This window comes from Ambystoma mexicanum, chromosome 5q, assembly GCF_040938575.1.
Source record: "Ambystoma mexicanum isolate Mex_15411 chromosome 5q, UKY_AmexF1_1, whole genome shotgun sequence".
NCBI classification, from domain to species: domain Eukaryota; kingdom Metazoa; phylum Chordata; class Amphibia; order Caudata; family Ambystomatidae; genus Ambystoma; species Ambystoma mexicanum.
Window position 1 is genome coordinate 952,426,829 of NC_090933.1, and position 16,539 is coordinate 952,443,367.

Here is a 16,539-nt window from a genome sequence, read left to right on the forward strand (position 1 = left end):
AGCTTATGAAATGGCACTTTTAATTTTTTTTAAAACATTTTTATTTGTGATTTGGTTTACAGAAAACCTTGCACAATTTATAACAACATTTCATAATCAAACTATTCATTAAAAGACAAACGATTAAAATACATATCAATTGATTTGTTCTAGTACAACATTTTAAAAGTGGTAAAGTGCAATAATTAGAGAAATGTCCCCCCCCCCACATGAATCTCGCCCAGAATAGATTGATAGCAAATTCAGAGCCTGAACATTCCAAATCTTTAAAAAAAGAACTTCTGACCGAAAGAAAGTAGGGGCAACCAGTGACCCAATGCAGCAGAGTTTCCGGGGAGTCCACAATCTGTATCTAATCGATAGATCTGAGGCCTTGAAGTACTTGCAATGTTGTAGCCGTTCTCTGGTAGTGGAGCTGATTTAATATGAAGCGCCTATAAAGACTGCACACCTTACCACATGGAAATTGTATGAGGTAGAACGAAAGTTGGTTTCTTTTATGAGTAAAGCAAGCATACTCCCCATAGGAAGAATATGAAGTAATTAATTCAATCGCGAATATCCAGTCGTGTCTAAACAGTTCAGTTTTTACATTGATGGGTCGATTGATCAGTTCTTCCTCTGTTGAGCCAATTTCACCCAAAAGGCCCTGCATCTTTCTATTGAACGAATTAATTGAAGCAGTGGAAGTCCTTAGCCAATTTGCCAAAATTACCAGAAAGTGAATTTTCAGGGGGAGTAATGATCTTAGCATAGTTCATTAGCTGCTTCCAGAGATACTGCGCCATCAAAGATATTAGGCTCATCTCGTGGCGGATGATAGGATTGGGAATCGAGAGGGATAAACCCAAAACGTCCGTTCATATTTGTCCCTGAAGAACATTCAAATGATCCCCCAAGTCAACGAGAGACAAATCCAGGCCATACAGCAGAACAGGTTACATTTTCATCAAGTAATATCTTAAAACAGGAAGGGTAGAAAACCTACATAATCTGTGAAACAAATATTTGCTATGTGATATTAGCTGACAAAGTTTGCATTTATGAGTGGCCTTCCACATTGCAATAGAGGTAGTGTTGGATGAATTATAACCCAAATATCTTAAAGTAGGTGTCCACTCTAGTTGTTCTGTCCCCAACACCAAACTCATGGTTTTCAGTTTAAATGATCTAGAAAAGATGACAACCTTAGACTTAGATCCATCAGCGTGTAGATTGTTATCCAAAGCATATTGAGAAAGAAAATGTAACTTCACTTGTAAACCTTAAGCTGTCCTGTCAAAAAATATTAAATATTAAATCATCAGCAAAGGCGAGCCAAGGTAATCGCTAATGGCCTAGCCGGCGAGATGTTACCAAACTGCCACACATGATCGATGTGACTAAGATATATATTAAATAATGTGAGTGCCAGGATACATCAATGTGATATGGATGGATCTTCTAGAAAGGGAGCATTGCTGAGTAAAACAAACCCCTGTAGAAGTGTTCTTGTGCAATAAAGCCAACAACTGTACCATTTTCATGGGGATGTTATATTTCAATAGTTTAGTACACAAGGTGGAACGTATGACACAGTCGTATGCAGATGACATGTCCAAAGAGGATATATAAATTGAACCAATTGAACTGTGTTTAACATTATCGAACAAATGAGCGAAGACAGTGGCATGCAATGCTGTCCCCATATTCCTTCTGAACCCCACTTGGTATCGAGAAATAATCAGCAAATTTTGCACATGAAGGTTTAGGTCTCTCAATAAAAGCAAGACAAATACCCTGCTAGAGGCATCAATTAAAGCAATTGGCCTATAGTTATTTGGCTCCATAGGATCATCTTTTTTGTGGATTGGAATTATGATCGATTGTGACAAAGTAAAAGGGATTTGATGGATCAAAAAAATGAGATCAAAGAGTGGTTTCAGAATAGAAGCCCACATGGAAGGAGCATGCTTGAGGATAAAGGGAGGAATGCTGTCAGGACCCTGAGGCCTGGATGGTTTCAATTTCGAGATTGCCCATATAATATCTACCTCCTCCCATTCACAGGAACCATACTTCAAAGGGCCTTCTGTTGGATCATCAAGTTCACAAAAAGATTCTGGAAACTGATATTTGCTCTCAAAGTACTCTACCCATGTAGTCTCTGCAACTGGGGATTCCATAGAAGAACTAGTAACTTGCAGAGATCTTTCAGCATTACTTGGTTATCCTTCATAAACAGTTCTCTTTTAAATAAATTTACTGTATTCTTGTGGAGCAGGCATATTCTTTTCTTTGCAATCAAGTAATCACTCAAAGAAAGCTCCTCCCTACTCAACAGTTTAAGCCTGCTACACTTTAGTCTTTTAGAAGCCACAATTATGAGACTGAACCTGTGGGAAAGCGATTTGTTCTCAGGGGTGGCATGCAGAGGAGTGACGGATTTCAAACATGACAAAACAATGTTGTATGTTCGTCCAACCCTCTCATCCAGAGACCACTGAGTATCAAACATCGACCTCAAGTTCAAAAGAGCCTCCCTCATAGAATGGATAAACTTACAGACTGTTCAAGTGTTCCATTTAAAAGTCAAACCTACCCTCTCCAGAGATAGAAAAGCGAGCGATGGATTCAACTCAAAGGAGACAAAGGCAAGCTGAGATTCACAAAATAAGGTAAGTCGATCCCCTGAAGAAGGGTCATAGTAAGAAAGGGGGCCAGTCTTAACCTTCAAACAAGAAGACACAAAGATATAATCATGCTTGAAAATAGCATGCCCCTGTGCCAGGTATAGTTTAAAGAGTCTTTCAACAACGTTTATTCTAATTGAATCAATTCCCATTCTTCAAAGAAGTTGGCCCATTTCATACCTTTTTGCATAATGGTCTTAATAGAATGGGGAGTATAAGTTAGTGCATTCGGTCTCAGAACCCTCTGAGCAATCTGAATTGAAATCACCTGCCACTATTATGAAGTGGTTGTGACCCTTATCAAACCATCCCTCAAAAAGCTCAGAGAGGCACCCAAGAATAAGTTCCATAGATTTCCTTGCTGGATTCCAGTATACATTTACTAGCAATAATTCCACAGCTGAGACATTTGAGTAAATACTCACAGCCAACAACCCCTGTGATGAAAACATTAATTCAAACATTTAGGTTGGCATCAATCACTTTAGCTAAGCCTCCACTCGGTCGACCCTTGTCTGCTCGAGTGGCAGGGTTGGTAAAGGTATGAAAACCAAGTCAAAATGAGAGGTTGTTGGAAAATGATCGGTGCTGGAAATGCAAACAAGCAAGAGGTATCTTAAGTCATCAGATCTGGTTCTGTCCCAAGACTAAGGTATTCTGGGAGGGAGTTTGTGAGAGATTAGGTTTGGTGTTGAGCTGCACCATTCCAATGGTTGTGTCTCTCTTAGTACTGGGTGATGTGTCATTGTTAGAGGATGTTGACTTTAGAAAGAGAATGGGGTTCCTTAGGGGCCTGTATGATTGCGAAAAAGATGATTCTTAGGGTTTTGGAAGTCGTCCAGCTCTTTTTGCATCGATGAGTGGGTGGATGAGTTGCTTACGATCTCGACCTATGAAAAGGCAATTTGCAAATTGAAAGGAGAGACTGAAAAGTTTATGGACATATGGGGGATCTTTCTCAATGTGTATGGTTAAAGTCTCATTGTGACTCAATATGCTGGTGTGTTTTGTCCAAATTCACTATTACCCTGAAATGTATTCTGATTTGCTCTTATGCTAGCCAAGATCATGCCATGTTACGTGGGGATGTGTTTATTGATTATTTATAAATTGTACTACCAAATGATACAGTTGGATATTCTTCTGTTTCATTCTCTTCTCCTTTTCTGGTCTCTTTTCAATTTTCTCTCTTCTTCTACTTTTTCTCCTAATTTATGTTGTGTTATGCATTATGAGATGATTCTTTCTTCTTTTTCTTCTCTTTTGAACTCAATCTTGTGACCAGGTTTGTAATTTTATGAAGCTTGTGTATTTCTAATTGTATTGCAAAATGAAAATGATAAAACATGAAGAAAAAAAAGAAATAGTCTCCTGAAGCATTAGAATGTTACAGCCATTCATAATGTCAATATTCTGTATAAATCTGCTCAGAGAAGGGGTAGCAGGAATCCAGTAACCGATGGACAGTTGTTAATGTCTCAGACCTTTCGTCTGACCCTGAGACATGAAAACAAGGACCTGTCCCCATGTCATGGGAATTAGTAGAGTTTACAGAAGGCTTTCCTTCAGTTCTCATTACAGTTTGACAATGTACATGGGCTCCCTCCAAAATACCCCCTAGTGTCTTCATCTTGCATTTGAGTAACGGTATCCGTTATCTGATTTAGCCCCCTTGAGGCGCTCCCCTGAGTATGTAGGTCTATAATTTCATCCGCTATAGGTAATTGGCACATACATTTTATTTTTGTAAATTACATTTTTATTCACTTCATGAAAACATAGAAAGGTACATAACAACTAGAGGATGGGAGCCCTGTGCAAATGATTAAAACTCTGAAACTTCCCTTGTTCTTAACCCCCTTACCTCTACCCTGCCCTCCCCACAAACCCCCTAATCCCTGCCCTTGTCCATGCAGTTTCTGGCCTGGAACTAATAACTGAAACTTGAGTGATTGTATAAACTTTAACTGAAACTGAAAGTCTTTTCTGCGGATGCTCTTGTTTCTGCCGGGCCAAGCCGTGCCCTTCTGGTTACGCACATGTCCCAAAGTCTCAACCCAAAATGTTTACAAAATTGATGCCATTCCCCCTCTATATCTGCAATTCCTCCATGGATCGCTGCAGTAATATTTTCCACAAGGTATATGTCCTTTGCTGTGTTGGACCATTCCTTTAAGGTTGGGAGGCCCCTTCTCTTCCAATGTCTTGCAAGACAGGCTCTTGTGGCCAATAACGGAAAGTGAACCATGGAGGGCAGGATGTGCCATTGTTCTCCTTGCTTACTTAGATCAAAAAGAAACAACATTGGGTCCATCTTGCAGTCCCTCCCTCCAACATCCTTGATCCATGCCAAGACCACTGCCCAATATTCCTTGACCTTCAGACATCCCCACTATATGTGCCAGTAATCGGCTCTGGCCCCACAATCATGCCAACACAGAGGATTCACTGAGGGGAACATCCTAGACAGCCGCACCGGGTCCTATTGCCACTGATGCAGTAATTTCAAACCATGTAGTATTATATTGGCAGGATATCGATGTTTTAAAGGCCCTTCGACACATAAGTTGCCAGAGGTGGTTGTTCAATTCTAGACCCAGGTCCCTTTCCCATCTCTGCTGGAGTCCCTCCACTGCCCTCCCTGATGTCTCCAGTAGATCCCTATATAGCCGCGAGACGAGGCCCCTCATCTCTGTGTGTCCGTCGAGGTCCTTCTCAAGAGGGGTAAGATCCCTCTGAATTCATTCCTTTCATTTCTCTGCGGTGAAAATCCCTTTTAACCGGAGATAGAAAAGGACTGACAGCCTCCCAATACCTAAACCCGCCTCCAGTTCCTGCATTCTTATGAACCACCCCTGCTCGCAGGGTTGGCCCACTCTAGCCAGTCCAGCCTCAAAGCATTCCTGGTACCTCTCTGATTAGGGTATCTCATCACGCACCAGAGGTGCCCAAACATGACTCATTGGGGAGGACCAAGGGGTGACTCCTCGTGTCCTTGCTCCTTTACTCAGAACCTCCCAGTAGATCTCTAGAAATAGATGTTCCCTAATTCTCCTTGGTAACCAACCCCTCGGACCGCAGTGCCATTCCCCCTCAGTTGCATGGCACATATGGTAATTCTCCAAATAAACCCACTCTCTTTCGGGGTCCTCCTGCAGATGTGGCATCATAGCCCTAAGCTGTGCCACTGTGTAATATAGCATCGGGTCTGGGAGTCCAACCCCACCTCGGTCTTTCGACAATATCAACGTGGAATATCCCAGCCTGGGTTTCCGGTTCTGCCATAAGAATCGCAACATTGGGGCTTTGGCTTCTCTCATGAATGAGAGCTTCCGGGGGCCCTCGTAGCAAACATCTGAAACAGGTATGTCACCTGCGGGAGAAGATTCATTTTCAGGGCGTTAAGCCTCCCCATCCACGAGATTTGCCCTTTATCCCAGCTTGTCATCTCGCTGTATAATTTATGAAAGCGAGGAGGGTAGTTGGCTTTGCCCAGGTCCCCCCCATGTCGAACATTGGTGACTCCCAGGTATCTAATACTCGCCTGCTGAATTTTTAGCCCGAGGGGTCTAAGCCCCTCGACATCCCCCTGGTCATCCCTTGAGAAGGGAAAGACGACCGACTTTTCTCTATTCACCCTGAAGCCTGAAACCCGCCCATACGCCTCTTCTGATTTCACCAACTACTTTACATCTAATGTAGCTAATCTACCATTAACTTTTACTCCTACCTTTTCGTCTCCTTCTGTGTCTTCATGTTACTCTTGTTCATCGTTTTCTCCTCTTACGGATCTTGACACTTCTGATCTCTTTACACATGCTCATTCCGCAGCTTCTTCCTCTGACCCTCTTCCTTCTTCTCTTATTCCTCAAGTATTTCCCCATCTTCTTCCCTATTTTACTTCTCTCATTAACTTTTCCTTTCTACTCTCTTGCTTCACCGCTGCTTTCAAGCATGCACTTTTTCTCCCGATTTTCAAAAAACCTTCTCTTGATCCTTCTTCCCAGCTAACTTTTATCCTATTTCCCTCCTACCCTTTCCCTCTAAAATTCTTGAATGGGCAGCCTATAATCGGGTAACCTGTTAGCTGAGTCTTAATTCTTTTCTTCCCCCCATTACAGTCTGGTTTTCGCCCGTCACACTCCACCAAAACTGCACTTCTTCATGTTTCTAACTCTCCACTCACTGCTCTACACTCTAAACTTTCTTCTTCTCAATCTTTCTGCAGCGTTTGACACTGTGGGTCACTCGCTTATTATCTCCTCTCTTTCCACTTTGGGTATTTCAGGGTCTTTTCTCAAATGGTTCCGCTCTTATCTTTCGCAACGCACTAATTCTGTTACTTGGGCTGTACACTCTTTTTCTTCACTTCCTCTTTTTTATGGTGCCCCCCAAGGTTCGGTACTGGGTCCTCTTCTTCTCTCTCTCTACACCGATCATCTTTCTGCTCTTGTCTCCTCTTTCAACCTTTCCTTTCATCTTTATGCCGGTGACACCCAGATTTTTCTCTTTTTCTTCTTTTGATTGTGTCCTACTTTCTACTGTTTCAAACTGTCTCTTAGCTGTTCAGAACTGGATGTCTTCTCACTTCCTGCATCTTTTTTTGTTAACTCTTTTTATTGATTTTACAACATGTGAAACCATTCCACAACATGACCCCCCCGCACTTCCTGCATCTTAATCCCTCAAACTGAGCTTCTGTTCTTTCCCACTTACACTATTTCGACCATCCCTTCTCCCTCCCTCTCTTTCGTTTTCTCCATCCAATCTTTCCTTTTCTCCCTCATTGTGAAACCTGACCGTTATCTTTGATCCTTCTCTTTCTTTTTCTCTCTATATCGCTTCTGTCACTTGCTCTTGCCGCTATGCTCTGTTTAACATTCATCGTGCTCATGCTTATCTCTCTTTTCAGGCCACTAAACTTCTTCTGTTTTCTCTTGTCTTTTCTTGTCTTGACTACTGATCATCGTTATTACTTGGTCTCCCTGCTTGTTATCTTTTCCCTCTGCGTTCTATTTATAACTCTTCAATCCGCCTCCTTTTTTCTCTACCGCTTCATTCCCCTATTACTCCTTCTTTACTTTCCATTTCACTACTTACCTTTGAATTACTTCTTTTGTATCACTTCCTCTGGATTGTTTTTAAGTGTACCCACGGTTTGGCCCCCCCTTATCGCTCTTCTTTACTTTAGTTCCATGTCCCCTCATGGGGCTTGCGATCTCAGAATATATTTCTTTTGATTGTTCTTAAGCCACCTTGTGGTTCTTCCCATTTCTGCTCCTTTTCTCTTTTCGCTCCTAATCAGTGGAACACCCTCCCTCTTCCACTTCGCTGCTCCTCATCTCTTTGTATTTTCCAAACTAATCTTGAACTCCACCTTCTTGCATCTCTAGTTCTTTAAAAGTAAAAACAAAATGTTCTACCTTTCTTTGTTGATGTACATTTCTATTCATTTTTATCATTTTCATTGTGCTGTTTTTTTAGATTCTTTTATTTTCAGCGCCTTTGGCGAAATGCGCTTTATGAATGTAATAAAATACAAATACAATACAAATACAACACCTAGTAACCCTGATAGGTTTCTCATCAGTTCAGTCTTCCTAACCTTGCTGCCATGTTGGAGACCCACCTTATCACAACGCCCGTGCAGACAACCTGTTTCCAGGTCCTGCATTTGGGCCATTATGAGCTACATTTTAGCAATGAAAAAATGCTTTGGCAGTAAATCGAACATTAGTTGCACACATTTAATTTGGCTGATGTGAGGCACGATTTGGAGCTATGGGTGCACTACAACAACCTTAACCTCCTGGCAATGGGGACCCAACCTTTGGTATAAGTCTGAACTACACAGGTTGGTAGTGTGGCTGAGCAGCCAGGCTTATCTCAAAGAGAGGTCAATGTAAACAGTAGGGGAGTTACAGAGATTCACAGTGACAAATATCCAAATAAACATTAACACTCAAGGTTTCTTGATTAAACAATTATTAATTTAACAGTCAGTTTGAATAAGCCTTCTTCAGAAGGGGCAATATGATAGTAACACACAAATACACTCCAGAATACACACTCTTCGGTTCTCTAAATCAGCAAATGCCCATTTGGGATGGCATACAGACACTTCCTGCACCCTCAGGTGACTTAAATAACTAGGCCACTTTGGACATTAATATATCACTGGTACATTTAGAGCATTACTGAGATGAGTGTTAAAGTAAAGAGATTTCAGAATAAAACAAGAGATCACACAAATATTCTGAAGCAGGGAAGTACTTTTGAACCCCCAATGCAAAGGAAATTAACCCTTTTCTGGAGGCAAAGTAAGACACCAGCAGAGGAGAGAAGAGTCATTCAGGGAGCCAGGGCAGCCGATGTCAATTGGATAAAAGTCTAGGTGAGCTGAAGCACTTTTTTGCAGGTAAGTAAAGGTCTTGCACAATGTTTTAGAAGTCTTTGTAGAAAAAGTAGAATCAATGTAGGGTCACAAGCTGGGAAACTTGTGAGAAGTAGAAGATGCAAGCAACTATATAGACGTAACCAAGACAAGTCTCAACTGAGATCAAGGAAGGCTACAAGACAAGAGGTAAGTTCTCTCAGACTGTACAGTGCCTTTGGTTAGAAGAAATGGTTCCAGATGGATTCTGTTCCTGTGTGGCTTTGTAGATCCTGTTGTTCCTGGACCTCAGTCGTGGGGACAAGAGGAAGGACTTCTGGGGACTCCTACAACACAACAGGACGGTCAGCGACAGAAAAGGACCAACTTCTATTCTCTCAGCAAATAGCACCACCGCGGTCTCACGGATACCACTCTGTCCTTTCCTCGCATCCGGGGTCCAGTACTCTGTTGAGGTGGCTCAGGTTTGGTCAGTCCTGCCTACTGGGAGTCTGAAGGATCTTCCAGCAGCTTGGGTCCGTCTTAAAAGTGATACAATCCGTTTAGTGTCCCTCTCCCTAGCACTTCGGTTCCAGCAGCAGTGGACGTACAGCCAGCTCCGAGAGGATGTCCAAGCGAGTTCACTTTGGAGTTGATTGGTCCCACCAACTCAAAGGGAGAAGTCGTCCTTGCAGGGCTTCTCTAGTCGAGGCGAATTTGGAGCTTGAACGACCAGTGGCAACCTATTGTCTTGACTGTTGAGGTTGGCCATGTGCTCCCTGATTCTTACACGTAGCTGTCTAAATGTACTCTCCACATGCACCTTTTGACAAACATAGATAATAACGTACACTACAAAGGTGGTTTTATAATTAGACGTCACATGTCAAACAAACACATAAAGAAAGAATCAATTTGGCACTGGCGTACTGCCACACGCGCAATGTCTGGGAATCAACCCAATGGACAGCCTGGGGCATTGAAGGTAAGCATGATAGGAGAGGGGGGATACCTCCAAGCCTGTGTTATACAGATGAGCAGGATGTGTAAGCACTGCACTAAGCGTGTAGCCCTACACATCTCTACCACACATCTAGGTGTAAATATGTAGCGCTGGAGCTGATAGAAAGGTCACTGATGGCAGTGACCACACACTGTAGCGGTGCTATTATAGACACTTATCTGAATGTCAACCGCCTTACTTTCCTTACGGGATAATATATCCATGACTAACATTTACAAGAAGGACCACTACAATAAGACCAGACAAGAACGATCCAAACGCCATTTAGATCCATGTGAACTAGCAACTCCAATGCATGGGTAAGTGACCCAATGTTGGTTGATACCTAGGGCATAAGTTGTCCACTAGAACAAATTAAACACATCCAGTTAACTCTAACCATGAAAATGTATCCTATTGATAGGTCCCGCAACCAAGATCAATTGTTAAGATCACTCATACCATTATCATGCGACTCAAGTTCTATGAGATTAGGGAATGGGTGCTTTATCAATATTGCATGCTACACAGCTGAGTTAAAACACAAATTCTATGAAATGGTGGGGAATTCCTGTATCCACAAACCTGGCACGGGTTATAGTGTGCTGCACACAACCGAACCACCTTAATAGAATAAGGCAACACCAATTATAAGAATGATGATGAAGAAATAATGAGCATTGAGAGCCAAGAATTAGAGCTACTGTGTATGATGAAATGAATAACAGTAATCACTGTATTTTAAATGATGTCATATCCATATCTGTGTATTCTCACCTCTGTCCCGACCATCTGCCTACATTGGTATGTTATATTTACTTTTTTATTTTGATTTGATGGTAAATTGTTTTGTTATTTACTTTTTGAAACCATATGTTATTATTATTTTCATATTCCAACAAAAATGTACAGCCTTAAGAGCGACCAAGTGTCGAAACACGTGTCAGCTGACTATATGGAAGTTAAACCAGCAAGCATAATTCAATGAACAGTTACTACCATTTCTTATTGTATTCAAGAAACTATATTCACAACTGGCAGAGTGTGGGTTACCAGCACAACACTTTCAGTTTTAACATTTCACTTTTTTTAGGGTAATACCTCTTCGTGTTGGGGACGCCGCTAGCCAATGTAACATATTGAAGGGCCATAGTGCACCAACATGATGGGCAAACCCTATACAACCCAAACTATTTTTATGATTCATTGATTTTTTATTTGTGTGTAATATGTATTGTTAAGGTTGAATGCATTTTAACCAATAAACAAACCCATTTGAAAAAAAGGTAAAACAGTCACAGTTAAGTGATACACCACACCCTCTTTGCCTTTCATGGTAATGGCCAAGGGAAGGTTGTACTCTCAAGAGGGGTGTCAATGCTATTCAGTAACAACCCTAACAGGGAAGTATAACCGTCCAAAATAAAAGAATGTTCAATCAAGGTTCTATAAAAATATGCTTTAATTAAACACACCATATGCAATAATAACTATACATAAAAACACTACAGAAAATCCACCCCTGAGGAAAGAACACAGAATATGCAACGACAGACATATGCAGCACTCATGGTAATGAATTGGGGTGGAAATATAAGTGATAACTACAATGTTTGTAAAAATATGTTGTGGTGCAAAAAGGGATTGAAGTCTGTAGTGTCCAAAACTGGACCAAAGGGGTAGTTATTTGTCAATAATACCTTATGCAGTGCTTGACAGTTCGGTGTCAAACCTGGCTTCAGTACTGTTCGTGTGGTTCGAATTAGGCTCCAATGCGTCATTCACATTGGAGTAGGATGGGGCTAGTATCAATGCTTTTGTTTTTAGAGTCATTGAGTTTGAGGACAGTCATAGCCACCAACCTTCTGAGGGTGCAATATTACTGACCACATTTATCTGTGATGTACAGGTTTAGCAGAGCTTAATACCCAATTTGACCGTAGCTGATTTGATTGTGGTGGATTTGATCGAATTTTGGGTGACTGTTTTCGACTCAAATATATGTGGGGGGTGGGTTTAGGGTAATCATTCATATGGGAGTTCGGGGGGCTGCAAGTTGTCCACCCCTGCATATATTTGCAGCCAAGACTACCAAAAAAGGAATATAATAATTCGATCAATTCCACTATGTTCAAATGAACTCAAACAAATCACCCAGACCCTTAGCGGAGTGGCATCAGCTTGGGCGCTGTTATCATAGATCCTGAGGAGTGGGCATGTGTAGTTTAAAGGATGGAGAGTTGGGCACATCTTTAGAGGACTTCATTTGTGACCTGAAAGGATTCCACTGGAACAAGTCCCTGTTTAAGCATTTGGCCAGCGTTAATGTGTGCCAAGGTAGAGCAGTGTGCCAGGTTAAGCAGAGACCCAGCTTCTGATTATCTCTGAATCATGGTAAATCATGGTCTTGTGAACTACAATTCAAACATCCGCAGTCAGATGTTGCAGTGTCGGTGTGCATGTATCTCCTTCACTTTGGGACGGGTGGTTCCTGTTCTGTCGACAGGTGTAGGCCAGTAATCTTGCTCAGAATAACTAAGGCTGACTTTGTCTTGTCAGTAATTGAACATGTCATGGACAGATTATTATTTTAGGCCTTTCCAGCTGAACCTTCACTTACATTCGTCAGGAATAGATTATATCTCAGGATGTCGGGTTGAGGGGACAGCTATGAATGCCACATTATTTTCCATGTAGTGTTAAAATGATAGTCTGTTGCCGTAGAAGGCAATGCATTTACACAACATTAGGAATTCACAGTGACTCCGTTGACCACTGAACTACAGCCATCTTCATAAAAATCACAAGATTTGGAATTTAAACATTTCTAATAGAGCTCCACCAGAATCTCTGAAAGATGGTTGTAAAGGTGGGAGGAAGAAGTACTCTTCACATTTCAGAATTCTGGTTTAAAATTTTTGACATTTTATAAGTTCATGTGTTGCAAATATCTCTATAGTAAGGGTAAAGAAGAGCTTTAAGAAACATCCCCATCTTCCTCTTGAATTTGGGAAGTTTCTGAATATGTATGTATTTTTCTTTTAGCTGGTGGGTAACGCAGGGGCTGTGTGAGAACATTTATTCCAACTCCGTGGCCGGTATCATACAGGGGAGGTAGAGGTGATGCCCGGCGGAATAAAAGCCAAGCTGTCCTTTGTGTGCTAGAGAAAAATACCCCACGCCTGTGTGTCTGAATACCTTTGTGAAAATACTTGTGCGCTGTTTGGAAATCTCACTCATGCTCTGTCACTCCATAGCTTACGTTGCGCATGTTCAAGAGCAGGTCTGGTCTGTCCTCACTCTTACTATGCTGCCGTACACCTCTTTTCTACACAGGTCTGCCCCAGCCATAGTGTGCGCCTGGGGCAAAGGCCCGTACTGTCAGGCCCTCTGATGAAAGAAACCACATTATTGGCTTGGTTTACCTTTTAGTGGCTGGTTTGATAAATGTCATGTCACAGCATGAAATTCCATTATGAATACCGAAAACAAGCAAATTAAACACTGGTTATAGAGTGGAGAGTTGGAGCCTGTGTTTTTGTAGGCAATACTGGTCAGCCACTAATCAGCTAAGTACCATAATCCTCCTTATAGGGTAAATTCTTTCTTGACCTCCAGCTATATACAGCACATGGTAACAGCATTAGACAGTAACCCTGCTCTCCTGCTCTGCACAGCTTCTCCGCTCTGAGTCGGCGCGCGCAGGTTTGGTGATCCACAAATACGTGCGCTAGTTGTGTGTTTTCCCCTTCGCGAACGCCGCCGTTCGCAGATTGCGTTTTGCGTCAGGATTCGGGCTTCTAAGAATAGAATTGTAAAGAAATAATTAGGGAGACGGCTGCTGCTGCTGCTGCCGCTGCCGCTGCCGCTGCCGACGACGACGATGAGGCTGTTCGTGGGATTGCATTGAGGCTGGCAGGATTACATGAACGTGCTAGCCAGCACAGGAATTGATGCATTCGCCGGAACACGATGCTCCCTTCTTCCCAGATGTGCAATGGCTGATAAAACGGTAAAGTGCACACAGGGGGGAGGGGCGGCCAGTGAACCCGAAGGTCGTCCTTTCGGGTTCTGCGGGGGTGCGTTTCGGAATGGCTCAGAGACCTTGCGTATGGCTTTTACCAGACGATTCCCGTGGAAGCCCGGGCATGATGTAGAGAGAGCACTATTAGTTCATTGGAAGGGAACCCACTCGTACTCTTGGGTAGCCTGGGTAGTACTAAGATCGGAGAGTACGCGTGCTGTGCTGGGTGTTTCAGTAATTGGCGACTGTAGTGAATGCGATAGATTTGCAATATAATCTGCCTCTTTAGATTATCTGTGCTCCTGCTTGAGAATTCATGACCTTATTTTATTGTCATATTTTGGGTTTTTATACAAAAAACACCACAGTCCTTTGCATTATCTCTTGGCGCATATTATTCCGATCTGTCTAGTGCTATATAATTATTGGCCATCTCTGCTTTTTGGCACATGTTCTCACAGATGCGTTACCGACTGCATACGTGCACCCGTGAGGTTTAGTCAGCATTTCAATGTTTTGTTATTGTGCTGTGCACACGAGTACGTATACCCAATGTGTACAGTCCTTTTCTTTACGTCTACTACTATAAAGGAAGTGCCATTAGTCGGAAGCAGCATAGTTTCATGTGGCCATCGAAGCACTATTTAACTTGTCATAACGATGTGCTAAACTGGGATTTCCCTTTTAGTTGCAGACATCCCCCATGCCTATTGCTAATCTACTGCTTCCATTACCAACTTTCTTGGTGTGGTACTACTGACACGTATGCTATGTGATCCCTTCTGGCAGGTAGCATTGGATTCCCTCCACAGGCTTTGCAATGACTACAGTTCGAAGTACATCGGTGGCCGTTTTTCAGACAATATGTCTTTCTTGGCAAACGATATTTCTCGGTAAGCCTGATCAAATGTTATATTAGTCGGAAATGAAGGTGTGCTGTTTTCTAGTTAGCTCTTTAGCTGAATACTCTCACAACGGATACAGTATATGTTTTCAATGTTTGATCCAGGGACAAGCATTTAGTTTTTTCTGTTCGTTTTCCATACACGAGGATATTTTTTTGTTTGTTTTTTTTTGTATTTCTACTCGCCCAGAATTTGTTGTTCTTATTTCCTATTAATGGGTGTGTGGGGAAAGTTCCATTTTATTTATTATTTGTTTCTTCGGAAGCATGGACAAAACACTGAAGTGTGTTAGAGCGCTGTATAATCCAACAAAAAATTGACGAAACACAATAAATGTAGACCTATAAAATGATATACCTAACATATGAATACAAGACGAGACAGCTAAACAGATCCTTTGAGAAGGCCTGAACTGCTGTAACTGAGTGCGCATTTTGTTGAGGAAGGGATGAGTGATATGAGCCTAGTAGGAAGAATGCAAGGATCAGGGCGATGAGTGGCGTGTGAGGAGGGTGCAGATGATGAATACATTAACAGTATGAGAGAGATTGGCATGGAGAAGATTTAGGTTTTGAACCTGTTCAGTGATAGACCGATGACATGTTATGTTTGCATCGCATGCATATCATGTGTATATAGTTGAGAACTTGTCAAGATTCTATGTTGGAATAATGCAGGCAGGAAGAATGTTCATGACCTCTATGTTGGAACTATGTTGGAACATTGTTCACTTGGTCTCTGTGCTAATTAAAATATAGGGATCATTTACTCACCAATGACTCTGGCTCTTGGTAGGTTTGTGCTTCTGCGTGGCATCACCAAAAAGCAAAGCATCTGCAATGTACCTGGAATGCTTGCAGAAGGGTGCTCTTGTTAGTGATGTTAAATACCTAGTCATTTCTATGAAGTAGATTGGTATTTTCCTAGGCTCCATTCTCCTAGGTTTTGACAAAGTAACACTAGTACACTTGCACATCTGTTAAACGTAGCCCTCAGCCGTCCTAGAATTTGGATCCCAAAGTACAGCTGACCTACTTTAATGTTGAGATTCCTGAGTGATGATGCCATCAGTCGCCTACTCGTCAAGGACTTTCTCATCAACATGTTGATGCTGCCTCTCAGTATGATGAATATTAAGGATATTCAAATCATATTAGCTACAAATACACATACAAATAGGTAAAGTTAAGCAGGCACTGTGCCCGTTTTATTACATGAAGACATGGGATAGTTTCTAAATGGTAAGCAATGCTGTTTAATAAGAACACATCCCGTTTTCATATAGCACTTTATGCTGGATTTTCCAGGCACTGCTGTTATAGGTGTCTTTACCCAATTTACCGCTGCTTAATCCATCGACGTAGAAAGATGAGTGCCCTTTGCTACCCAGTTGGGATGCATAGGGGCCATTTTTCATCTTCAGAGCCATCAATCACAGCATCGACCCTGAACTCAACCCACCCGTAACACACTCCATCGAAAAAATCCACTGCCATCAACTCTTTCTTTGTCAATAAGATCAACATGATCCACCAACACATAGATACCAATGCCACAACTGA

The 16,539-nt window shown here is 42.0% G+C and overlaps 1 protein-coding gene across 12 annotated transcripts in view; it reads left to right on the forward strand.

Annotated features, from left to right (window-relative positions):
* The window catches only part of RIMS2 (regulating synaptic membrane exocytosis 2), a 2,919,733-nt gene that overhangs the window by 1,093,776 nt on the left and 1,809,418 nt on the right, over positions 1-16,539 (forward strand). Inside the window, exon 1 of one of the 12 annotated variants that reach the window (XM_069621478.1) lies at positions 13,722-14,060. The exons of the other annotated variants lie outside the window; for them this stretch is intronic. Coding sequence (XP_069477579.1) covers positions 14,002-14,060 — 59 coding nt within the window. The 5' untranslated portion in view covers positions 13,722-14,001. Of the gene's footprint in view, positions 1-13,721; positions 14,061-16,539 lie in introns of those variants that run through there. 12 annotated transcript variants of the gene reach the window in all.